The sequence below is a fragment of the Pseudorasbora parva genome, chromosome 13 (assembly GCF_024679245.1).
Source record: "Pseudorasbora parva isolate DD20220531a chromosome 13, ASM2467924v1, whole genome shotgun sequence".
Lineage (NCBI taxonomy): Eukaryota > Metazoa > Chordata > Actinopteri > Cypriniformes > Gobionidae > Pseudorasbora > Pseudorasbora parva.
In genome coordinates, this window is record NC_090184.1 from 46184249 (window position 1) to 46211468 (window position 27220).

General features: G+C 41.0%; 1 protein-coding gene across 2 annotated transcripts in view; it reads left to right on the forward strand.

Moving 5' to 3' along the window:
* The first annotated feature begins 2756 nt into the window (after window positions 1-2756).
* cep120 (centrosomal protein 120) overlaps window positions 2757-27220 on the forward strand; it is a 75950-nt gene continuing 51486 nt past the window's right edge. The window contains exons 1-9 of one of the 2 annotated variants that reach the window (XM_067414592.1): window positions 2757-2936; window positions 4221-4377; window positions 6725-6839; window positions 9304-9439; window positions 13512-13660; window positions 14785-14982; window positions 18200-18424; window positions 19453-19864; window positions 25998-26157. In XM_067414592.1, coding sequence (XP_067270693.1) covers window positions 2888-2936; window positions 4221-4377; window positions 6725-6839; window positions 9304-9439; window positions 13512-13660; window positions 14785-14982; window positions 18200-18424; window positions 19453-19864; window positions 25998-26157 — 1601 coding nt within the window. In that variant the 5' untranslated portion in view covers window positions 2757-2887. The remainder of the gene's footprint in view (window positions 2937-4220; window positions 4378-6724; window positions 6840-9303; window positions 9440-13511; window positions 13661-14784; window positions 14983-18199; window positions 18425-19452; window positions 19865-25997; window positions 26158-27220) is intronic. The other variant, XM_067414593.1, reaches the window with a different exon arrangement.

A 27220-nucleotide genomic window follows, 5' to 3' on the forward strand; every position in this document is an offset into this window, starting at 1 on the left:
AGGAAGGGTTCTGGTCGTCCCAAACGTCTTCCATTTAAGGATTATGGAGGCCACTGTGCTCTGAGGAACCTTAAGTGCAGCAGAAATGTTTTTGTTACCTTGGCCAGATCTCTGCCTTGCCACAGTTCTGTCTCTGAGCTCTTCAGGCAGTTCCTTTGACCTCCTGTTTCTCATTTGCTCTGACATGCACTGTGAGCTGTAAGGTCCTATATAGACAGGTGTGTGGCTTTCCTAATCAAGTCCAGTCAGTATAATCAAACACAGCTGGACTCAAATGAAGGTGTAGAACCATCTCAAGGATGATCAGAAGAAATGGACAGCACCTGAGTTAAATATATGAGTGTCACAGCACAGTGTCTGAAGACTGAGGACCACGTGATATTTCAGTTTTTCTTTTTTAATAAATCTGCAAAAATGTCAACAATTCTGTGTTTTTGGTTTAATATGGTGTGCTGTGCGTACACTAATGAGAAAAAAGAACTTAAATGATTTTAGCAAATGGCTGCAATATAATAAAGAGTGAAACATTTAGGTGGGTCTGAATACTTTACGCACCCACTGTAATTATTACGTAATTATTTCTTTTTAAAACAATTTAGACTTTTTATGACATTTAAGTCAGAATTTAAACTTTTTATTTAAGAATTTTGTATTTTTGTCATATTTTGACTCTAACTTTTATGTAATTTGGTTTTTATGTCGTAACCTTAAAATTTAATGTCATAATTATGACATCATAGTTTTGACTTTTTTATATCATAATTAAGTCTTTAAAGTCAGAATTTCAACTTTATTTAAGAATTTTGACTTATTATATTATAATTATGGCTTTAAAGACAAAATTTCAACTTTATTTAAAGGGGGGGTGAAACACTCAGTTTCAGTCAATCTCATGTCAATCTTGAGTACCTATAGAGTAGTATTGCATCCTTCATATCTCCGAAAAGTCTTTAGTTTTATTATATTTATAAAAGAAATATGGGCTGTACCGAGTCTTTCTGGAAAAAAACGAGCGGCTGGAGGCGTATCGTGTGGGCGGAGCTAAAGAATGACGATCGCGAACAAAGTGGTGACGTCCTCAAGCGTGGAGAAGAAAACGTTACCCTAAATAAACCATGGCTATCAATCAGATTCAACTAATAGATATATGATCCAGAATCAGATCCGGAGGCAGAAATAAACTGAACAGGAGAAGCAGCAGCAGCAGGACGTCCGTCTCTGTGGTATGGACTGTATTTAGTGGCCTGTCAACATTTGTGTGTGTTTACTCGCAGTTTATGAGGACATGATTCGGTTTATGGACTATTGTATGCGACTAAACCTTAGCAGTAGCAAGCAAAACGGTTTTGCACGTCAGACTAGTGTAACATTATACAGAGAACAGCAATGGAGTCCGTTAGCGCATTTGAATGACGAAGCACGCGATCGTGTCGTTTACTGATGTTTACTCACGCGACGATAGCCGACAGCACAGACATCTGAAGCAGTTTTACTCACCGGCTGCTTCCAAAGCAGGACCGGACCTTTATCGCTGGGACCGCTCCGTCAAAAACACACTTCTTTGGTATGATTTGGTGAAGTCCTGACAGCAGTGACCGTGGAGATCCACTTTGCGACGCGACTGAAGCGATGTTGTGAAGCTTCCCGTCATTTCTGTGTTCAGATCGGTTCAAATGCAGCGCTGCCTTCCCAGAATGCTGTGCTGAAGCGTTGAAGTCGCTCGACGTCACCCATAGGAATAAAGTGGAGCGCGGCGCCAGGATCGACTGGATCTGCACCTGAGAGTGCTTATGCGCGTGCATTTCCTCTCTCGCTCTAGTCGCGCGCGCGCACCCTACCGGGAGAAGAGCCGTACGGCCCATACAAGGACCTTCCGCTCTATTAACGTCAAGCCGACCCATACTCGAAAAACACTCTCCGAAACTTGTGAGAAACCGGAAGGAGTATTTTTGACACAGAAATACTCCATCAAACGTCCAACATTAGTTTTTGAAACTTTGTCTATGTTTAGGATGGGAATCCAAGTCTTTAACAGAGGAAAGCTCAGTATGCATGAAACAGCATTTCACCGCCCCTTTGAGATTTTTGACTTATTATATCATAATTATGGCATTTAAGTCAAAATGTCAACTTTTTATTTAAGAATTTTGACTTTTTATATCATAATTATCACATTTAAAAATTAGTCATAATTTCAAGTTTTCAACTGCATCTGGTCAACTTTTTATATCAAAATTTTGACATTTAAGTCAGAATTTCAACTTTTTATTTAAAATTTTTGACTTATTATATCACAATTATGGTATTTAAGTCAAAATGTCAACTTTATTTAATCATAATCATAATCATAATTTTGACTGTCAAGTTTTCAACTGCATCTGGTCAACTTCTTATATCATAATTTTGACAGTGTTTTTTATGTGCAATCTTGAATTTTTATGTCAGAATTATGGTCAGAAATCATTGAAGTTTATGTCAATTTAGATTTAGTAAAAATCAAAACTATAATTTCGAGTTTTCAATTTCATCTCAAACTTAGTATGTCGACTTTTTAAATTATAATTTCGAGTTTTAATGTCACAATTATGATCTACAAAAGCTTTGTTTCTTATGTGGCGGAAAATATACTTCCATTCATCTCTTTATTGATTTATTTTCCGTAAAAGACAAAAGATTCTCCAGTTCTTTAAATTGAGTGAGTGTGTGATGTGTTCCTCCGTCCTGCAGGGGGAGCATAGCGCCAGTCGCTGCTGTTTCCGGCGGAAGTGCCGCAGACTGACAGTTACTGTCGTTATTTGAACACAACAGACGCGCTAAAAGTAAACAACAGATATTAATATCAGCGTCGGATGATTATGAGTGTTTAATTAACACACACAGAGATGACATGGCTTCAAAAGCAGAGCAGCTGCTGATTGTTGTGTCGATTCTCGAAGGTAACACGTTTATTTCTCATATTAATGCTTTAATATCGTATCAATCTCCTGTTTTCTCCAGGCAGGACAGGCTCGTTAGCTCTAAAATCATTTAAGTGTGTGTTTTGCTGATGAATATGTCATTAATTAAAGTACAATGCAGTTCATTTGTCGGATGGTAATATCATGGTATTCTCTAAAATACCGTTGTGTATTAATGTGGTAAACATCTGATACCATACTATCACCAAAACCATCCATAAAACATTTAACGATCCTTTGATTTTTTAATGAATATATTTAAGCATTAAATATTTATTATATTATATCGTTATGAGTACTTTAACTGCACTTTTTCTCATGTTGAGATAAAATGTCTGTGCGCTTTATTTATTAGTAACGTTATATTTTTACCTGAATCTAATGTACAAACAAATCATATATTCTAGTAAATTATCAATGACTTTTTTTCATAATTTACTTGACAATTTCAACTTTTTAATGAATTATGACAGTGTGTCCTAATTTCAACTTGTCATCATTTTGATTTTGATTTAAGAGTTTTGACTTGGTATGATTTTTTAGGTCATCATTTATATCATAATCAAGACTTTTTATTTAAGAATTTCGAGTTCGTATATCATCATTTTGATATTTAATGTCATAATTTCAACTTTTTAAGAATTTGGACATCATAATTTTTGACCTTTGATTTAAGAATTTCAACTTAGTATGTCATAAATTCATTTTTATGTTAGTTTCAATTTGTCTTAATTTCAACTTTTAATTGATAACTAGGACATTAAACGTCATAATTTAGATTTCTTTTATTTCAACTTTTTTAAGTTATAATTTTTATCTTATGTCATAGTTTTTAACATAATTATAACTTTAAGTCAGAATTTTAATTTAGTATGTGTGTGTCATAATTTATATCATAATTAGAACTTTAATTCTGACTTTTTATTTAAGAATTTCGACTTAGTTTGTCATTATTTTGACATTTAATGTCATAATTTCAAGTTGATGAGTGTGAAGTGTGTGTGGTCTGATCTGATCCGTGTCTCGTCGGATTGCTTTGAGTGTGTGTTCTGTGATGTGTGTAAAGTGTGTGTGTTCTGTGATTAGTGTGAGTGTGTTCTGATCTGTGTCTCGTCGGATTGCTTTGAGTGTGTGTTCTGTGATGTGTGTGTGTGTGTGTGTCCGGTTCTGATCCATGTCTCATCGGATTGCTTTGAGTGTTTGTGTGTGTGTGTTCTGTGATGTGTGTGTGTGTGTGTTCTGACCCGTGTCCCGTCCCATCAGGCCGTCAGTTCCCCAGGAGTCCTCGGCTCTCTCTGCTGGTTGAGGCTCGTTTCGACGGAGAGACTTTGGCCACAGATGCGGTCGAGCACCGAGAGCAGCCGCAGTTCTGCACCGAACTGGCCTGGGAGCTGGACCGGCGGACGCTGCACCAGCACAGGTGTGTGTGTGTGTGTGTGATGGGCATGTTTAGGGGTAGGGTCTGTGTGTGTGTGTGATGGGCATGTTTAGGGGTAGGGTCTGTGTGTGTGTGTGATGGGTAGGTTTAGGGGCAGGGTCAGTGTGTGTGTGTTTGTGTGTGTGTGATGGGCATGTTTAGGGGTAACGTCTGTGTGTGTGTGATGGGTATGTTTAGGGGTAACTTCTGTGTGTGTGTGATGGGTATGTTTAGGGGCAGGGTCTGTGTGTGTGTGATGGGTAGGTTTAGGGGCAGGGTCAGTGTGTGTGATGGGTATGTTTAGGGGCAGGGTCTGTGTGTGTGATGGGCATGTTTAGGGGCAGGGTCAGTGTGTGTGATGGGTATGTTTAGGGGCAGGGTCTGTGTGTGTGATGGGTATGTTTAGGGGCAGGGTCAGTGTGTGTGATGGGTATGTTTAGGGGCAGGGTCAGTGTGTGTGATGGGTATGTTTAGGGGCAGGGTCTGTGTGTGTGTGATGGGTATGTTTAGGGGCAGGGTCTGTGTGTGTGATGGGCATGTTTAGGGGCAGGGTCTGTGTGTGTGATGGGCATGTTTAGGGGCAGGGTCTGTGTGTGTGATGGGTATGTTTAGGGGCAGGGTCAGTGTGTGTGATGGGTATGTTTAGGGGCAGGGTCTGTGTGTGTGATGGGCATGTTTAGGGGCAGGGTCAGTGTGTGTGATGGGTATGTTTAGGGGCAGGGTCAGTGTGTGTGATGGGTATGTTTAGGGGCAGGGTCTGTGTGTGTGATGGGCATGTTTAGGGGCAGGGTCAGTGTGTGTGATGGGTATGTTTAGGGGCAGGGTCAGTGTGTGTGATGGGTATGTTTAGGGGCAGGGTCTGTGTGTGTGATGGGTATGTTTAGGGGCAGGGTCTGTGTGTGTGATGGGCATGTTTAGGGGCAGGGTCAGTGTGTGTGATGGGTATGTTTAGGGGCAGGGTCAGTGTGTGTGATGGGTATGTTTAGGGGCAGGGTCTGTGTGTGTGATGGGTATGTTTAGGGGCAGGGTCTGTGTGTGTGATGGGTATGTTTAGGGGCAGGGTCTGTGTGTGTGATGGGTATGTTTAGGGGCAGGGTCAGTGTGTGTGATGGGTATGTTTAGGGGCAGGGTCTGTGTGTGTGATGGGCATGTTTAGGGGCAGGGTCAGTGTGTGTGATGGGTATGTTTAGGGGCAGGGTCTGTGTGTGTGATGGGTAGGTTTAGGGGCAGGGTCTGTGTGTGTGATGGGTAGGTTTAGGGGCAGGGTCAGTGTGTGTGATGGGTATGTTTAGGGGCAGGGTCTGTGTGTGTGATGGGTATGTTTAGGGGCAGGGTCTGTGTGTGTGATGGGTAGGTTTAGGGGCAGGGTCTGTGTGTGTGATGGGTAGGTTTAGGGGCAGGGTCAGTGTGTGTGTGTGTGATGGGCATGTTTAGGGGTAACGTCTGTGTGTGTGTGATGGGTATGTTTAGGGGCAGGGTCTGTGTGTGTGATGGGCATGTTTAGGGGCAGGGTCTGTGTGTGTGATGGGCATGTTTAGGGGCAGGGTCTGTGTGTGTGATGGGTATGTTTAGGGGCAGGGTCAGTGTGTGTGATGGGTATGTTTAGGGGCAGGGTCTGTGTGTGTGATGGGCATGTTTAGGGGCAGGGTCAGTGTGTGTGATGGGCATGTTTAGGGGCAGGGTCTGTGTGTGTGTGATGGGTATGTTTAGGGGCAGGGTCAGTGTGTGTGATGGGTATGTTTAGGGGCAGGGTCTGTGTGTGTGATGGGTATGTTTAGGGGCAGGGTCTGTGTGTGTGATGGGTAGGTTTAGGGGCAGGGTCTGTGTGTGTGATGGGTAGGTTTAGGGGCAGGGTCAGTGTGTGTGTGTGTGATGGGCATGTTTAGGGGTAACGTCTGTGTGTGTGTGATGGGTAGGTTTAGGGGCAGGGTGTGTGTGTGTGTGTGTGTGTGTGTGTGTGTGTGTGTGTGTGATGGGCATGTTTAGGGGTAACGTCTGTGTGTGTGTGATGGGTGGGTTTAGGGGCAGTGTGTGTGTGTGTGTATGTGTGTGTGTGTGTGTGTGTGATGGGTAGGTTTAGGGGCAGGGTCTGTGTGTGTGTGTGTGTGTGTGTGTGTGTGATGGGTAGGTTTAGGGGCAGGGTCTGTGTGTGTGTGTGTGTGTGTGTGTGTGTGATGGGTAGGTTTAGGGGCAGTGTAAGGGGATAGAAAATATGGTGTGTACAGTATAAAAACCATTACGCCTATGGAGAGTCCCCACATTTCACAAAAACAAACGTGTGTGTGTGTGTGTGTGTGTGTGTGTGTGTGTGTGTGTGTGTGTGTGTGTGTGCGCGCTCTCCTTCCCTCAGGCTCCAGAGGACTCCCATTAAACTGCAGTGTTACGCTGTGGACTCCAGCTCGTCTGTTAAGGAGTGTGTGGGATACGTCGTGCTCGACCTGAGATCAGTGCAGGACATCCAGCAGGTCCAGAAACCTCACAGTTAGAGTCTCAATGCTCTGCTGCATAACACTTTACTTAAAGGGAGAGTTCACCCAAAATGGACAATTCCCTCATCATTTCCTCTCCCTCATGTTGTTCCAAACGAGTATGAGTTTCTTTCTTCTGCTGAACACAAAAGAAGATATTTGGAAGAATGTTTGAAACATACAAAGCAACAGAGCAACCATTGACTACCATAGTAATCTCTTGCTTTGTATGTTTCAAACATTCTTCCAAATATCTTCTTTTGTGTTCAGCAGAAGAAAGAAACTCACACTCGTTTGGAACAACATGAGGGAGAGGAAATGATGACAGAATTATCCCTTTAAAGCCCTTATGTATTAATGCTTTATATTATCTTATAAATGATTATAACCACAGTTATAATGCATTATAATACTCCACAAACAACTCATTTCAGAATCTGCAAATATTATAATGCATTTAATCTTTGGTTGCAATTATTTATGAAACAATGTAGATTATGAATACTTTTATAATGCGTTATACATAAGGGCTTTACGTACAGTATTACAGTAAATCAGTGAAATATTCCTCCAGTGTAAATCATCGGTTCTCTGTGTGAATATATAGTAAAGCAGGGCTCGACATGAACTCTTGTCCGGGACAAGTGGATCTTTTTTAAGGGGAAGTGAAAGTGAATTTTACTGGCCCGACGGACAAGCGGATTAAAACGCCAATAACAAAAAATATCTCGCGAATCACCAAAATGCAAGAATGATCATTCATTACACTGCAAAAAATGCTCTTCTTACTCAGTATTTTTGTCTTGTTTCTAGTCAAAATATCAAAAAATTCTTACATTAAGAAACATTTACTTGACAAGTACAAATTATTGTCTTGTTTTGGGGAAAAATAACTCAAAATGAAGAGAGTTTTTGCTTAAAATAAGATAAATAATCTGCCAATGGGGTGAGAAAAATAATCTTAATTCAAACAGAAAACAAGATTATTTTTCTCACCCCATTGGCAGATTATTTATCTTATTTTAAGCAAAAACTCTCTTCATTTTGAGTTATTTTTCCCCAAAACAAGACAATAATTTGTACTTGTCAAGTAAATGTTTCTTAATGTAAGAATTTTTTGATATTTTGACTAGAAACAAGACAAAAATACTAAGTAAGAAAAGCATTTTTTGCAGTGTAATGGAAGAGGCGATCGATAGTGGATAATAATATAATAATACATTTTATTTATAATGCACTTTATATTAAACAAAATCTCAAAGTGCTACAGAATTAAAAAAAACAAAAAAACAAACAACAATAAATAAATACAACTGAAAAATAAAATAAAATAAAATAAAGAAGTAGCAAGTCAATTAAAAGCTCTGCTAAAAAGGTGGGTTTTAAGACCATGCTTAAAAGTATCTATAGTCTGTGGAGTCCGCAGGTGGTCAGGGAGAGCATTCCACAGACTGGGGGCTGCAGAGCAGAAGGTCCGATCCCCCATAGTACGGAGATTGGCTGTGGGAGTTTTGAGGCGATACAGCGAAACAGAGCGGAGGTTATGAGTGGCTGTTTGTGTGGTGAGGAGTTCCTTGAGATAGGAGGGAGCATCACCATGGATGCACTGGTGGGTAAGGAGAGAAATCTTGTACTCGATCCTGAACGACACAGGAAGCCAGTGGAGTGATTTTAGAATGTTAATATATAATGATATAATATTTATGTTAATATGTTAATATAATATGATATATATAATGTTATTAGAATATAATATATAATGAACTGACGGTGGTGATGTTGATGCTCGTGCAGCCTCTTTATAAAGTTTTTATATTTATAACATGTTATAAATATAATGTTGAATTTAACGTCATAATTTTGTTTTTAAATTTTGACTGTATATAATATTTTAGTTTTTTATGTAACAATTTTGACATTTTCAGTAATAACTTGTGCTTTGTTCATATTTTGTGTGGAAACTGTGATGTACTTTATTTGTACAAAGTTCGAAAGAACAGCATTTATTAGAAATAGAAGCTTTTGTAACATTATAAATGTCACTTTTGATCAGTTTAAATGCGTCCTTGATAAATAAGTATAATTAATTTTTCTATTTAATTTTTTTAACCTGCATCAAAAATATATACACTGAATATAAAAATTAAAATATGAGCACTGATAATAATCATAAGTGTGTTGATCATCAGATGCTCATCTGAGAGTGATTAGTGAAGGATCATGTGACTCTGAAGAGTGATGATGATGATGATGATGATGATGATGATGATCACAGGAATAAATCACACTTTACTATATATTCACACAGAGAACAGATGATCTACACTGGAGGAATATTACACTGCTTTACTGGAGTTATGAGCAGATGAGACTCTTTCAGAAACATTAACAAATCATAATTTTTCCAGTGTCACTCAAGGTTTTCCTTCTCATTAGTTTGGTGTGTGTTTGTGTCCTCCAGGCTCCTAAATGGCATCCTCTGCTCAGTAGCAAATACACGAAGCTCAAACCTGCGCTTCTGGTCGGGATGATCTTGGAGAACGACCCCAAACAACCCGTGGAGCCATTCAAGGTCAAAAAAGCTCCGCCGAGAGCAGGTACACCGACTCCATTAGAAAAATAATCTCCTTTCTGATTGAAATCTTATTTCTTGTTTCCGTCCCTAACAGAAATAAGATTATTTTTCTCACCCCATTGGCAGATCATTTTGCTTGTTTTAAAGGGGGGGGGAAATGCTGTTTCATGCATACTGATCTTTTTACACTGTTAAAGACTTGGAATCCCATACTAAACATAGACAAAGTTTCAAAAGTTAAGGTGGACGTTTGATGGGAGTATTTCTTTGTCAAAAATACTACTTCCGGTTAGTCATAAGTTTCGGCAAGTTTTTTGAGATCATGCGTCCCCTTTGACGTTAATGGGGGCGGAATTTCCTTGTATGGGCCTTACGGACAATTCTACCGGAAGCGCGTGAGAGAGAGAGAGAGGGAGAGAGCGAAAGCAACAGCCTACGCCCATCAAAGCGCTGGCTCGTAGGCTGCTGGACAGGTAATGTGCACATAACAATGTCACCAAAAAAGTGCGTTTTTGGTTGCCAGACCAAGACAGTCCTGCACAGATTCGCCAAAACCCCGCGTTAAGGCAACAGTGGATGTAATTTGCTTTTCCGGATCAGCAACTGAGTTGCGCGAATGTTTATATCTGTTCGCTGCATTTCGGTGCCGACTGTTTCATAAACAAGGCCCAGCTCGACGCCGGATTTTCCCGATCGCCTAATGCTGAAGGATGGAGCAGTCCCAACGTTAGAAGGGTGAGTGAGACTGCTTCAAATGTCTGTTTTTTTTTTAGTCCGCTTACTGTCTACACAAACCACGCGTAAACACACACACACACACGTGCACAACTGCACTTCCCACATGTACACCTTCAAAGACAAAAATACGACGATATAATTCAAGTATAAATATGTAAATAACACAAGCCGCTAAGCATATTATATAGTTAGTGTATAACTTGTACCACATAGAGACGTCCTGCTCTAGTCGTTTTTGCTGCTGCTCCTGTTCAACTGCAGCCTCTGGGTCTGATTCCGGATCATAGATGTATGGCTGTATCTGATTAAAAGCCATATTTTTATTTTGAATAAAGTTTTTCCCGCTGTTAGGGATGACAGCATTACGACGCACTCAACACGGCGGCGCACACGTCACTATTTAGCTCCGCTCACACGACACGCCCCCACCCGCTCGGCTTTTTTCGGAAAGACTCGGAACAGCGCATCTTTCTTACATAATTATTTAAAAAATAAAGACTTTTCGGAGATATGCAGGATGCAATGCTACTCTATAGGTACTCAAGATTGACATGACACTGACTGAAACTGAGTGTTTCACCCCCCCTTTAAGTAAAAACTTCATTTTGATAATTTCCCCCAGAAAACACGAAAAAATATCTTATGTCGTTTTACTGATCTAGTAAATGCATCTTGATTTAAAGGGATCCCCTGGTGTTGAGACTTGTATGGCTTAATATAACATAAATTATGTCTCCTACTGAAATATGTCGTAGAAAAGCCATGTAAGAAAAACATGAAGGTTGATGACATAAAATGGTGGCACTCGGCAATCAGTTGGCGCTACCCGTAGCTATTTTTACCACAATGTAACTTGTAAATTGTTTCAGAGTTAAACAAAACCAATGAATTGCTTTGTAATTGTACTTAAAAACACACTCAAACATACATGTGCACACAAACTCTCTCTCTCACAGACTCACGCACACCCCAGCAGATCGGCACGAACACACACATCCACGCGCTGTGAGCAAGCACACACACACACACATCTGCACTGGGTGCGCGCATACATCACCCCATTCACTATTCCCTGTGTTGATATCATGGATAAACGGCTGATATGCAGTAGATTAACTGTAATGCCTAATGTGACCAGCAGAGGGAACTATCTAGGTATAGCACCATGGGAGGGCGTGAGGAAGAGAGGCAGGATGTTTTGGTGATGATGTTGGTTCATACATTAAAGTTTGAGCACAAGCTCAGTGAATTAAAACCTCAATCTTTAAACTTTCCCCGTCCACGAAGCCAGAGCTTTCCCAATCCGATCTTTTTTTCCACACGAGATCACGAAACCAAATAAAAACGATGTAGTTTGCATGCCATGCCAGTGTGTGGCGCTGTAATTCTGCCACAGACATACACTAAAAATAGAGAAGAAGAGTTGTGGCTAGAAGGGGTATAGCAGTGGTAGGAGGTGAGGCAAAATCTCACAATAAAATAACAATAAATATATTTGCTACTTAAAGGACAACTCCGGCGAATGTTTAAGTTTATCTTGATCGTTATATCTTTGTGAGTACAGTCTATAGAAAAAACAAACGAACCGGATTGGTGCTTGCAACGCGGAGTTATTACAGTTAATGCCCAGAGCCCCCCCTCAGCTAAACGGCGTTTTGGGGGCATCAATGTAAAGGGTGTCTGTGCTGCTTAACAGACACAATATGCAATTAAAATGTCCGTCCAACATGAACAGGTCCCTCACACGACAACGAGATGCGTTTAGCCACTTAGCCATTGTTTAAATTCACCTGTTTTAGCCGGCTAGCTGTGTCTCACGCTAAAGTCCCGTGGGAACATTCGAGCGGTCCACCTAGTAAACACGTTGCCATAATCAACTGCGGCATCATGTTCGACCAGTATCGCGTAGTAGGCCTGCACGATATTGGAAAAAAATTACATTGCGATATTTTTTCCCCAACGATATATATTGCAATATTGAGAGCCATCAATCCAGGCTAAAGTCAATAATTACCGTTCCGTGATATTAATAATTTCACTAATAAGCAAGCTTCATTACAAGTGACAAAAAGAAATGTTGGAAAGTATGTGCAAACATGAAACTAAACCTCCAGTAGGTGGCAGCAGGGGACCGTCTTAATGAGTGAGTCACTGAGTCGTTCATTCAAACGATTCATTCGAACGCTGAATCGTTCACACTTGTTGCTATGAGTGAGACGTGTTACGGGTCTGCTATGAACGATTTTCACTGCTGAAATAGAACAAAAACATTGCATTGCATATTGCATCTAAAATGTAAGTGACTAAGTGATTGTTAATTAGTTGTTTATGGAGCTGTCATATGAAATCAGTGTCATTTTCAGTCGTGATGGTATTCAGGAGAACGCTCTAGTGTTGTGATTTCTCCTCGAGAGGCTGCACGAGCGTCAACAGTGCCACCTTATTATCATCAGTTCATTATATATTATCCACAATCGATCGCCACTTACACTAAATAAATGCACAAACATTCTTGCATTTTGGTGATTCGCTAGTTATTTTTTTGTTTTAATCAGGCGCTCTTGTCTTGTTCGTCGGTCAAGTAAAATTCTCTTTCACTTGTCCCTTCAAAACACCCACATGTCCTGGACAAGCGTTAATGTCGAGCCCTGCTCTGTATTCGTCGTAAAGATCTTTGTGGTGGCGTTTTAAGTGATCAGACAAATTGGTGGTGTTTTCTTGTTTTGTGGCCAGAAGACACTCATGCAAAGTGCCTCTTTTTGTTCAACATCCTCCTTTATGTAGCCAAAATAGTCCCAAAAAGATGATTTCTGGTACGAACCTTTTTTTTTCCTCTTCGGATCCTCTTCGTCGCGCATTTTAGCAGTGAATGTTTGGCCGTGAGCGGTGAGCAGCGGCACAGGGAACCAATCACTGTGCAGGCATGAGGAACCTGCATGTCACTCCAGCAACACACTCGTGTTTACTGTGTGTTTCTTTAATACACCATGGGCTACTACCATAGACCGTATAAAAATACTACTACCCTTCACATCGCATGTTCCGGCGATGTGACTATCGCACACGCGCACATCGCACTGTCGATGTTAAAACAGAATATTGTTCAGCCCTATCGCGTAGTGCAAGCCTAGGGTAGATCTCTCAAGGGTTTTCTACTACATATTTCAGTAATAGACATAATTTATGTTATATTAAGCCACAAGTCTCAACACCAGGGGATCCCTTTAAGAACTTTTAGATATTTGGACTGGAAACAAGAAAAAATACTAAATAAGAAGAGCATTTTTTGCAGTGAAAAGCTGGTTAATGTAATGAAACCTATGGAAAACGTCACTGAACACTCTCTGTCCCGGCAGGTTCTCCAGCGCTGGTTCCTCTGGAAGCGTCTAAACTCAGAGCGGTTCTGAATGAGGAAGAAGGTTTTCATCAGATCGGACCGGAGGAGATTTGTGCTGACGTTTTTGTGCTGTCGGTCACGGTTGCATTTGCTACTAAACTGGAGCAGGTACATTAATCTTATGTTTTGAAGAGGCTCTGCTTCATCTGTCTTTAGTGTTAATGTTTGAGAGTTCTTCTCTCTGTCAGTGTCAGTGTTTCTTAAAGGGTTAGTTCAGCCAAGAAAGAAATGTGTGTCATTAACTCCTCTCCCTAATGTCGCTCCACACCCGTAAGACCTCCGCTCATCTTCACACACAGTTTAAGATATTTTATATTTAGTCCGAGAGCGTATGCAAGTGTATGCACACTATACTGTCCATGTCCAGAAAGGGAATAAAAACATCATCACAGTAGTCCATATGAGACATCAGTGGGTTAATTAGAGTCTCTTGAAGCATCCAAAATACATTTGGGTCCAAAAATAACAAAAACTACGACTTTATTCAGCATTGGCTTCTCTTCCGCGTTTGTGTTCAATCCTCAAATAAAGATTCAAACGGTTATGAATCAGTGAATTGATTCATGATTCGGATGGCCAGTGTCTCATGATTTCAGCAGTTTGACACGCGATCCGAATCTGAACACAAACCCGGAAGAGAAGCCAATGCTGAATAAAGTCGTAGTTTTTGTTATTTTTGGACCCAAATGTATTTTGGATGCTTCAAGAGACTCTAATTAACCCACTGATGTCTCATATGGACTACTGTGATGATGTTTTTATTCCCTTTCTGGACATGGACAGTATAGTGTGCATACACTTGCATACGCTCTCGGACTAAATATAAAATATCTTAAACTGTGTGTGAAGATGAACGGAGGTCTTACGGGTGTGGAGCGACATTAGGGAGAGGAGTTAATGACAGACATTTCATATTTGGGTCAACTAACCCTCTAATACGCAGAATAAAGGGGCGTGGCCTGGTTGAGTTAATTAGTAGTGTGTTGAAACTGCCGGTTATGGTAAGGGGCGGGACATTTCCCAAGCACCAATCACAACACACTGCTCCAGCCGACCAATCAGAGCACAGTGTGCTCTTCAGAAGGCGGGGCTTTATAGAGACAGGAACTAAACAGAGTTACTGACAGACTGGGAAGAGAGGAGCCGCAACAATGGAGAATATGAGGGAATAATCAACATTCAAGCAGATCTGTTCTAGTAGAGCCCAAACTTACACATTTCCTGTTCTTCAGTTGATCTCCAGCTCGACTAAGCTGTCCAGTGAGGGGTCTGAGTTCTTCTTCTATTACACTCTCCTGGGAAACGACGTCACCAGCGAACCTTTCCAGAACCTCATCAGTCCCAACTTTGAGCCGGAGCGAGCGTCCGTCCGCATTCGCAGCAGTGAGCGAATCCTGCGGCTCTTTCTGGGCCAGCAGCCGGCTCTCCAGGTGAAGCTCATCGCATAGATCAGCCACTCATGAAAGGGATAGTTCAGACAAAAATGAGCCTGTGATGTTTATCTGCTGACCCCCAGGGCATCTGAGATGTAAAAAAAAAGTCCATAAAAATAGGGCAAAATGTACTGTATAACTTTATAATAAATTATAAAGGAATTTTACGTATAGTTTTTTTTACAGGTGTTTTACCTGTATTTTGAATTACACATTGCATTAGTTTGTGTTTTAAGGGTTAACGGAAATTTCCGTAAAATTACTAGATAATGTATTGGCAGATAATTACCAGTATATTTTCCGTTTTTATTTTTTTACAGTGTAGGTGTGTTTGTTTCTTCAGGAGAACACAGATGAAGATGTTTAACTCAGCCGTTGCTCGTATAATGCGTGTCAATGGGGTGTATTTCTATGAGAGTAAAAAACACACAGACATACGAATCCATATTAAACCCTGAGGCTCGCGGAGACACACTGATGTCTGAAGACACGAAACGATCGCTTTCTGCCAGAAACACAACAGTATTTGTGTTATTTTACCTCATATCAGACGAATCTCATCTAGTGTTCCCAACGCCATTACTTCCGATGAAGAAGGTCAAAATACCGGTGCGATTTTAGATAGATAGATAGATAGATAGATAGATAGATAGATAGATAGATAGATGCCTCATTTGACCGATCAACGCAGGAACTAATGAGGCATCTATAAATATATACAGCTCTGGAAAAAATGAAGAGACAACGTTACATTTATTTTTCTAAATGTTAACTGGTCTCTTAATTTTTTCAGAGCTGTATATATATATTTATATATATATATATATATATGATCACGCCTGTATTTTGACCTTATGGCACTGGGAATTAGGGCTGTGCAATATATAGAAATTATAGAAATATCGCAAATGTACATATCGCGATATGCATATTGCAACAGCACGGGATATCTGAATGATTTTAATAGGCTACTTCAACATTGTGAAAAGTGTCCGTTTTAGATTGACGCATATAGCAGAGAATAGACTGGGCACACGACTGTTACTTATATCCTTTGCTAGATGTTAAAAAGAGTTATAATATGTAATATGTAATTACTTGCGAAAAACATCTCCTTGCTGTCTGACACACACACACACACACACACACACACACACACACACACACACACACACACACTGAAACGTGCGCACAAGCCTCCTTTCTGAAAGCATGTGATCCCTTCAGTTTTTACATACTTAGTTGCTAAAACGCAGCCGGTCACTTTCAGAAGTTGTAGCGATGCTTTCTTTTCCCAGAAAGAATGTGAAACACATAAATGGTATCATTCTCAGTTTGTAATTTTATTTTATTGTTTATATATAATTTAAATCGATTTTACACACTAATAGCAATATCATATTGCATATTGAATATCGCATTATTTAACAAGGTATATCGCATTTTTCTTCAATATCCCACAGCCCTACTGGGAACACTAGATGAGATTCGTCTGATATGAGGTAAAATAACACAAATACTGTTGTGTTTCTGGCAGAAAGCGATCGTTTCGTGTCTTCAGACATCAGTGTGTCTCCGCGAGCCTCAGGGTTTAATATGGATTCGTATGTCTGTGTGTTTTTTACTCTCATAGAAATACACCCCATTGACATGCATTATACGAGCAACGGCTGAGTTAAACATCTTCATCTGTGTTCTCCTGAAGAAACAAACACACCGACATCTCAGACGCCCTGCAGATGAACATCACAGGCTCATTTAGGCTATAGCCCCTTTCACACCGCACGTCGGACCCGCAATATTCCCGGAGCATTGCTGGGTCGCCTTCTGTGTGAAAGCAACCACATCCCGGAATTGATTACCGAATTCGACCCGGGTCGGGGACCTAGTAATATTGCGGGATTCGACCCGGGACGAGCGCTGTGTGAACAAAAGCCGAAACTAATGCCGCAACGTGTGCGTAGTTATCGTGCGACTCCTAGAGCTTGTTTTTTCAATAACACAACCCTGCAGTGCCAGAAGAGCTCGTCGGTGTTTTAAACGCAGAGAGTGTTCGTATACAAAAGAAATTAAAATTAAACAAGCAGAAATGAGCGCAAACTGGACACAAGTCAAGACCACGGAGCTCCTTACTATCCGCGCTGAAGCGGAGATCGCTCGCCAGCTCAGCGGAACGGTACGTGATGCCGTCGTTTATGAGCAAATAAAAATAAAGATGCAACAGCGTGGATTCTCGAGAGAAAAAAAGTTTGTAAGTCAAAAAGTCTCGTTTAAAAAGTTCTCTTCAATGTCGCGGTCACTTCATGAACCAGAGTACAAACAGTCGACAGCCCCACACCAAAAAGACAACCGATTGTGCGGTATTCGCCAGGGGTAGCATACCACCACAAAACAATGACCAATCTACGGCGTGGTTCAAGTGGCTTTCTCCGGTTTGTAGACTTTCGTCTCAGACTTCGCTCAACAAGTTGCAGAACAAACTCAAACATACAGCACCTTGAGGTCTTCGTAGCATCCACATTCTTCTATCAGAAACACCCAGTTGCATGAGCCGTGTACACAGAGGGGAGCTTTTAGCATCCAATGGCGCCTCTGTGCTCTAAGTCTCGCTGCTTCACATTGTTTCCTACTCTCAACGCGTACGCTGGAAGCAAAGCTTGCTATCTCATTAACTCTCCGGAAAGAAGTCAATATAGAAAAACATGAAGTAATTTGAGCATTTAGCATAAACAACAATGCCGCTAGTTGCTGGTCAACAGCCATGTTTCCAAAGAAAAGAGAACACTTCCGTTTTGCCTTTCCTTATTCTTTGGCCAATCTTTTTCGACTCGTACATTATACATCACATCCGGATGTCACGTGTCAACTCGATCCGGGACCGTTACGGGTTGTGTGTGAAAGCGCACATATTACGGTATTTCGCTGGCAGTGAGAATGGACCAAATCTAGCGGCCCGGGAACAAATGCCGGGGCGCATTATCCGTGTATTTTCCGGAATCGCTGTGTGAAAGGGGCTATAGAAATACACCCCATTGACATGCATTATACGAGCAACGGTTGAGTTAAAAATCTTCATCTGTCTTCTCCTGAAGAAACAAACACACCGACATCTCAGACGCCCTGCAGATAAACATCACAGGCTCATTTTGGGGTGAACTATCCCTTTAATGGCATATCTTTAGTAACTGTGACGTTGTGTGTGTTTTGCGCACAGATCCATCTCTGCTGTGGAAACCAGTCTCTCGGCAGCACTGACGTCAGTCTGGCTGGTTTGATAAAGAGCGGCGCTGATCTGACCAAACTTCCTGCAACTATAGAGGGCGCTTTTATCCTGAACCCCCCAAACCGGGTCAAACCCGTGCTGCAGTCTGTCCCACCGGACCTCCGGCCCACTGTGGGCGTGTCTGTGACACTAAGAGCGGAAGATATCAGTCATCAGGTGTGATGTACACTTATTACTCTTAAAGGGTTAGTTTACCCAAAAATGTAAATTATGTCATTAGTGTCATTAGACCTCCATTCATCTTCACACACAGATGAAGATATTAGTGTTGAAATCCGATGGCTAAGAAAGGCCTTCATTGACACCAATGTCATTTCCTCTCTCAAGACCCATAAAGGCACTAAAGACGTCGTTACAAAGCCCATCTCACTACAGCGGCTCTACAATCATTGATGAAGAGGCCAGAATAGAGTTAGTGCGCAAAAACACTAAATAACGACTGATATAGTGATGGCCGATTTCAGAACAAAGCTTCGAACTGTTATGAGTCAGTGAATCGATTCATGATTCGAACCGTTATGAGTCAGTGAACCGATTCATGGTTCGGATCGCGTGTCAAACTGCTGAAATCTCATGACTCTGGCGATCCAAATCATGAATCGATTCTTGAGTTATTGAGAGAGGAAATGACATTGGTGTCAATGAAGGCCTTTCTGAGCCATCGGATTTCAACACTAATATCTTCATCCGTGTGTGAAGATGAGCGGAGGTCTGACGGCTGGCCAACCACAGGAGGAATTAATCACACAATTTACATTTTTTGGTGAACTAACGCTTTAACTAAAACCATAACATAGAGCTCAACACCATAATCTCACAGGTTTATCTGCCAACAATACATTGTATGGGTTAAAATTATCCATTTTTCTTTTATGCCAAAAATCATTCGAGTATTAAGATCATGTTCCATGAAGATATTTAGTACATTTCCAACCGTAAATATATTATAAATGTATTATTAGTAGTTATATGCATTGCTGAGGTCTTCATTTGGACAACTCTAAAGGAGATTTTTTTGCACCCTCAGATTCAAGATTTTCAAATATTGTCCTAACAAACCACACATCAATTATGCTTATTTATTTAGCTTACATTCAGATGCAGAAAATTGACCCTCATGACTGGTTTTGTGGTCCAGGGTCACAAATCATCTTTCAGTGTTTAACAGATCTTTTTATAAACAGTTAGACATTGAAAACGGACCTAAAACTCCAGTGAAGAAAGGCCCCGCTCCATCCAGCCGGCATGAACATCCCTCGGAGGAGCTCAGAGTGCCGATAAACCCGATTTCTGCCAGAAAATCACCAGAGCCGCGTCTCCCGTCTCCATCTGCTTTTCCTGAGCAATCTGAGAGCGAAGCCGAGAGTCTGTCCAGTGATGTCAGACAGGCCCCGCCCACATCACATGACAGACAGGCCCTGCCCACATCACATGACAGACAGGCCCCACCCACATCACATGACAGACAGGCCCCGCCCACATCACATGACAGACAGGCCCCGCCCACATCACATGACAGACAGGCCCCACCCACATCACATGACATTCTGGCTCCTCCCACAGCAGATGACAGACTGGCTCCGCCCACATCACATGGTAAGTGTTCACGACCTGTACACTGTTTCCTACAAAAATTTCTACAGGAGTCCAGTTTATCCGAATGATTTAAACAGAGTTCCTGCGGAAGTTCATTTTAATCAAATTTAAGACTTAAAGGTGCAGTGTGTACGTTCTAGCATTGAGATTGCTCACCCCTCCCTTTCAAAGCACATAGAGAAGCTACGGTGGCCAACACAGGACAAAGATGTCGTCGTCTGAGACAGCAGAGAGTAGCTAGCGCTCTGTAGAGAAGTTTGTCTGTTTAGGGCTACCGTAGAAACATCGTGCCACAAAATGGCAACTTAAGGTCATTATGCACTGTAACAGTTCATTATGTAAGGTCTTATACACCACTGAAAACATTGTTGTGTATATTATATTGCGTTTTTGTCAATAGATCCTAGTAAATATTACACGCTGCACCTGTAATATCTTCAGTCATTTTGGTTCTTCAGTAAATGTGTCCTGATTTAATAATGTTTAGATATTTTTGCCGGAAACATGACACTGAGGATCAAACTGAGAACTCTCGTCTCTTTAGCCCTGTCATTAACCATAGGCCGTAGTGTCTGTGACGTCACCCATAGGATTCTGAAGAGCCGTTCTGAAGCGTAAAGTAGAGTCGAGCTGGGTGTCGCCATCTTGTGAGCGCGTCTTCGCTCGTCACTCCCGGATAACAGAAAATGGGCATGTAGGCGGAGCTGAGGTGACACAATGAGACGGCGGCGGATAAATGGCTATCCACCTGTGCCTCAAAGTAACCACGCCCTTAATTACCGTATTTTCCGGACTATAAGTCACACTTTTTTTCATAGTTTGGCTGGTCCTGCGACTTATAGTCAGGTGCGACTTGTATATCAAATTTAATTCAAACTGACTGACAAGAATAAACATTTAGCTACGTCTACAGCCACACTCTATGCTGCTCCTGAAGCCGACCCCTGAAAAAATTAACTGAAAACAGAAAAAAACTGTATGTAAGAAATGTATTTCAATGAATCATAAAATGGCCCTGACGTGTCTCTAGACATTCAGAAATCATGTTCATTTCAAACACTTCTATCACTGCCAACAGTAGTCCGGCAGGATATTGTCATTATAAAGTTTTTGTTGCCCTCAACTGATGTTGATGATGTCATGTTGTGTTTTGGCCTGAAGCTCCGCCCTCCATCTATCGACCAATCACGAAGTCAGTAGTGTTTCGGGTTGCCAGATCTGCTCTGGTTACCACAGCAGCAGATCTACAAACGTTCTGCTGATCCTGCAGCCAATCTGGCAACCCCGAGTCAGGGGGAGGGGGATACACCGCTCTACAGTCATTTAAAGGGATTGCAGTACTAGTATTGGCCACAACCTTACACACACTTCCTTTAAAGACAACAACTGAGAAAGACTGAACACAAACAAAATGCCCCCTAAAAGAAAATCCTATTGTGCATATTACAAACTGCATATAGTAAAATATGCAGCGGAGAACGATTCACACAGCGTTTGTTCAAGCTCATCTGTGGACTCACTGGCCATCTGGCTTTCAGTCCGCGATAAGCTTTTGTTTTCTTCATTACAGTTAAAGTAACGTCTGCTTTTCACCAGTCCCTCACTCACTTCAAACATTCTTTCTGCTTCTCGATTATGCACAGCGAGCGCTCTGCTTCTGCCCTAATGCGACTTATAGTCCAGTGTGACTTATATGTTTTTCTTCCTCTTCATGATGCATTTTTTGACTGATGCGACTTATACTCCGGAGCGACTTGTAGTCTGGAAAAATACGGTATGCAGAACTTTAAGGCTTTATATAATGTAAACGAATGAGTTATTAAATAATTCACCTCCTCACAGACGTCATGAAGGACAAAATTAGCCGTATAGACCAAAACCACAATTTATCACAGACTGTAAACGTGTTTTATTCTGCTGTAAAGTTGGGCATTTTAACATGAGCTCAATGAGATTCTGCTCCTTCTGGACAGGGTTCCTACGGGTTTTGGAAAATTATGGAATTTGATTTGAGCAATTTCCAGGTCTGGAAAAGTATGGAAAAAATAAACCAGAGTATGGAAAAATATTTATGTTTCCAGACTATTGTCCCCATTTTGTTTTCTAAATTTAAAATTAAGAATTTCTAAATATATATAATATATACAATCTTTTTTTCCCCATGGCGCTTGAATCAGTCTGCCAGCGCTGCCGATCGCACTTGATCTCCTGAAGTTTAGGTCTGCAGTGATTGGTTGTTACGTTGTTAGGCGGCCGTTGCCATCACAGCGCCCCTACCTCAAACCGCTTGACTAAAAACTAGGGCAAAAATTTCAGAATCGATTCCGATATCAATTCCTGTCCGCACTTCGATTCCTTTTCTAATCTTCTTTTTTTAACAAAATCGATGGAGGACCTAGTCCCGGAGTGACCGCAGGATCAGAAACTTTATTTGTAAAATCACTAAAATAAAGACACATTTCGATAACTCTGATTGATTTTAAATGATGGATGCTCCTGAAATGGCCCATATAGCCCAGAAGTAAATGCGATTTAGCCTAATAAATAAAAAGGATAGCACATATTCACGGATGTGCATTTATTGCTTGGTTAAAACTACATGACATGTCTAAAATGCATGTGCACAAAGTTAAATGACTACGTTCAAATAAGTGCTTTTGCACAGAATGTACGAGGCAGAATAACCACAGTATTAACAAAAACAATAATATAAGAGTGCGCAATCAGATGAGCGAGCAAGTTGCGTTCGTTACTATAGCAACGTTAGACTCGGTCATTAGCTGTACTCTAGGCGCATTTTCTTTCCGAGTTATCATTGGATTAAAGAAACTAAAATAAAATAGAAAATTAAAATAACACCCTCACATCTGCATCTGTAAGCAGCTCTCAAAACCTACCGTTGTGGACAACAGAACCATTTCACGATTTAAAATTATGGAGTTTTTGTGTGCAAACTTATCCACGATGCAGGATCACAGAAGGAAACATTGACAATAAACTCTATTAACCTAATTGAATGAAAGGTATGGTAATAATCAGTGATATGCGTTCACATATTGCTTTATTTGAACGTTTCATACCATACAAATAAGTAGTTAAAATTACGTTCTAGTGGCGTCATCAAGCAATGACGCAAAAAACGCTGAATTGCTTTATTTTTAACTCGTTATTTAGAAAAAACTGTTCAAAATAACCTTTTGCAAAAATTAAATAGACTTCCAATCATTTTTAGTGAGCAAGAGACAAGCGAATGACAAGTGAATAAAGAGGAGTCGATTCCCCGCAATGGAATCGACTCTCGATTTCCAAACGCCTTGGAAACGAGGAATCAATTCTTTTTGGAATGGACTCCCAGCTCTACTAAAAACACCTGGAATGTTGTCTTTGGCTTTTACATTGTGTGGACTTCACGCAAACAAAATGGGAAAATGCAAGTTTTCCGAGGGCTGGCTTGCCAATCCTAAATATAAAGCATAGTTAGCCAAAGATTAAAAATTTACAAAGAAAGCTATTTGCAAACTTTTTGTCAAATCATTTGACGCATGAAGATATTTAAAGGATTATTTCACCACCTCAAACTGAAAATGTCCTAATCATTTACTCACCTCAATGTCATCCAAGATATCCATGCCTTATATCTTCAGTGAAAAAGAAGTTAAGTTTTGGAGCATCCAACTGAGTTGGTTGCCATTTTGGATGACATTGGGGTGAGTAAATGATTAGGACATTTTCATTTTGAGGTGAAATAATCCTTTAAATATCATCGTGTCCAAGATTTCCAAGATTAACAAAAGTCGTATTAGTTTAGAATACATGAGGGTAAGTAAATGACCTAAACAGTCGTTACAAGTTTGCTGTACCTAACAGCCAATTAAGCATTGTCAATAGACTTTAGCTCTATTTTCTAATTTTCTGGTTAATAGTACATGAACGTCCCTTCTGTTTCTGTAGGGGCTTAAGTTATTTAAATGTACAAAATTACAGATATATGAATAACTGATTTAGCATTGCAGTTTTAATAAAATGCTGTGCTTTGAACATGACTGGTTTGGTGTTAAATTGACTTGTACAAGCAACAGTAGCTACAATTTTCAAACTTACAAATTTAACATGATAGCCTACATAGAAGTTTTGACTCAGAGTGTAACATATTTGTAGGCACCGATAGCATTGTGGGTCGCCATGTAGAGACTCAAGTTCGAGTCCTGCTTCATGGACTTTTCCCAATCCCGCCACTCTCTCTCTCCCACCTTACTTCCTGTCTAGCTACTTTCCTATCCTAATAAGAGGCAACATATAAAATCTTTAGAATGTAACATACTTGTTAACAGTTGAATTTTAAACCAATTTGTCAGACCAATTTTTTGAACAAGTTAAATATGGTCGGAAAAATCTGTTGGGAAGTCTGGAAATTTGAGTCTGGAAAAGTATGGAATTTTGAAATTAAGATTGTGTAGGAACCCTGTCTGGAGCCGCTCTAGTGGCCAGTCGAGGAATTGCAGTTTAAATTACTTCCATATTGGCTTCAAGAGAGATCGCGGGGAGTAGTCGCTTGGTCATAACCATAGACCGTAAAAAAATATGGACGACTCGACATCATCCGTTTCCGCTTGTCAGATTTGAAGCTTTCAGGCGGCCTTGCACGGCGTGGACATCTTGGGACCGAGTCTGCGCAGTAGCGATTTCGGGACCGGAGTTGCGCAGTAGAGCGCAGGAAGTAGAGCAGGAAGTACAGCCGCGATTTCAAAAGCCCGCCCACACTCTCGCAGATGCAGAACAATTAATTATGTTGGTGTGAAATAAACAGTTATGGAAATGTAGAAATTAAAGCTAAAGCTCTAATCTGCTCCCAAAAATTTAGAAAAAAGTCCGTTAGTGCCTCAGTGACAACTTCACTCAGAGAAGACGTCAGTCTCAGCTGTCAATCATGACGTCACACCCCCCGTTTTTATAGCATCAAATAACTAACTCAAAGTAAACTTATTTTTAAAACGAACACCTGAAATGAAATCATCGTGATGATAACTGCCTTCAGTGACATACACTAACTTTGGGGAACATTTTTTGAAGTGTAATTTTATTGTTTAGTTTGCCTCGCGTCCATTAGAAATCACAGAGGGGCGGCTATACTGGGACCGGCCACCGGGGGGCGATCGAGGCGCGAAAGCTTCAGTAAATGAGAGGGAGACTGCAGGCTTGGTCATAACACACACTAGGGGTGTCTCCGACTAAGGATTTGTCAAATCTCTCTGTAGTCGACTGGTAGTCGAATCATCTGTGTGTGTGTGATTGGGGAGGGGCACGACACTAGTCAGCAGGAGGGTAAAACTATTTTTATTTTCCTTTACACACTGCACACAGCAACACCTTTTAATAAAGCGATCTGCCAACTGACAGACGAACTGACAATGTCCTTCTTATTTAGGTTTAACTTTAAATAAAAGGTAATGTGGTGGATAAACATTAGTAAAACGTTTTCTCATAACATTTTAAATCCGTGATCAGAACCTCACACAAATATATAAAATAACATTTTAAAAAATAAACCTAAAAAAATACCTCCCTAGAGAGGAAAGAAGCGTTTACAAGCACGTTCTTAAAGCGATTGTGCCTAAAGGGGGTCTCACACCGGACTGAAGCTCAGTGCCGTCTCAGGATCTCACAGCGAACATTATATACACACAAGCTCAATTTTGAATCGACTTCTGATGGAAGAGTCACGATGGGTGTATCTTCTAGCACAGGGTGAAATCAGTACATTGAGGATTTGAGGGAAATATAATATACATTTAATATAAAACCTTGAAATGGCGCTCTGTGGCGCGGCAGGATTTTAAACAACTTCCTGAGTCGTCGCGGACAGGCGCCGAATGCTGCCGCCGGTGTGTGTTCACTCATTGAAAGCAATGTGTTCGAATTTTAAAGGCACGGCGCGGCGCTGAGCCGTGTCACGTCTTTAAAATATTGAGCACCCCAAAATCATACCAAAATGGTATGATCCTCGTTACATAACACCCGTGAAGATTCGACTGTGAGATCGGTGGTCGAATCCGGCTCATTGATGCATCGAATATTCGCCCATTCGGGCTCAGCCCTAACACACACTATCATGACCTGTGTTTGGGTGTTTCAGATGCTCCAGCCCCGGATGAAGCTGATCTGGCTGATTCGTCCGTGTCTGTTTCGGATCCAAAGATCTCCATCCCTGCCTCCGCTCATCACTTCTGCTTCTCTCTGGACCTGCGGAGCATCCGCGATCTCAGGACCAGCTTCCCTCTCAACTGCATCCTCAGGTGACCTAGGCTCATCAACGACGCTTACGAAATGCTCCGTATCATAACTAGGATTGGGTGTTTTACAATACCGGTGCCAAACCGATACTTTTAATAAAAAAGAGCCACAAAACAAAGGTGGAAAACATTAAAGAAGGGGTTTTTATTGGAAATAAATAAAAAAATATATATTTGCAGTGAACAACTTATTAAAGGTTTAAAGTATACTTCAGGGCTCGACATTAGCGCTTGTCTGGGAAAAGTGGATTTTTTTTTTGAAGGGGCAAGTGCCCGACGGACAAGCGGATTAAAACGACAATAACAAATAATAACTAACGAATCACCAAAATGCAAGAATGATTATGCATTAATTTAGTGTAAGTGGTGATCGATAGTGGATATATATATAATGAACTGACGGTGGCGCTGTTGATGCTCGCGCATCTCCAGGAGAAATCACAACACGAGACACTGAGAAACTGCGCTAAACATTCAACATGTGACGTTTTTATATTTATAACATATGATAAAGTTAAACAACATCACACAACCAAGAGCTCCATAAACAATTAATTAACATAGTCACTTACATTTTAGATGCAATATTGATTGTTTCTGTTCTATTTCAGCAGCGAAAAGAGATCACAGCAGAACCATAACGCGTCTCACAGCGCGCGTGTGTGTGTGTGTGCTGGTAATTCCTACGTTATGTGGACAAAATGTCCCCACAAAGATGGCAATATCCGAAATCCTTGTCCTTGTGTGGACATTTTATAGCCTGACAAGCCAGACCTACATCAAGATGTTTGGTCTGGAAACTCACCATTGACGGCTCAATCTGAGGGGCGGATAAACGGTCGTCTGTCAAACTCCCTCTGCACGCGATAGGACAGCGCTACCACTAACCAGAGTAATGAAGGTGAAGCAGAGCTTGTTGACAGATTAAACATTCGCCGTATCCGGTCGGCTAAACTCCGAACACATCTTCCCTTCTTCAGAATGACTTCAGTGCCGCTCTTTGTTCTGTTCTCAGAGAAAAGCTTAACTCAAGTCTTCCAGAGTCGCAGTCAAAGCTGATTCGACA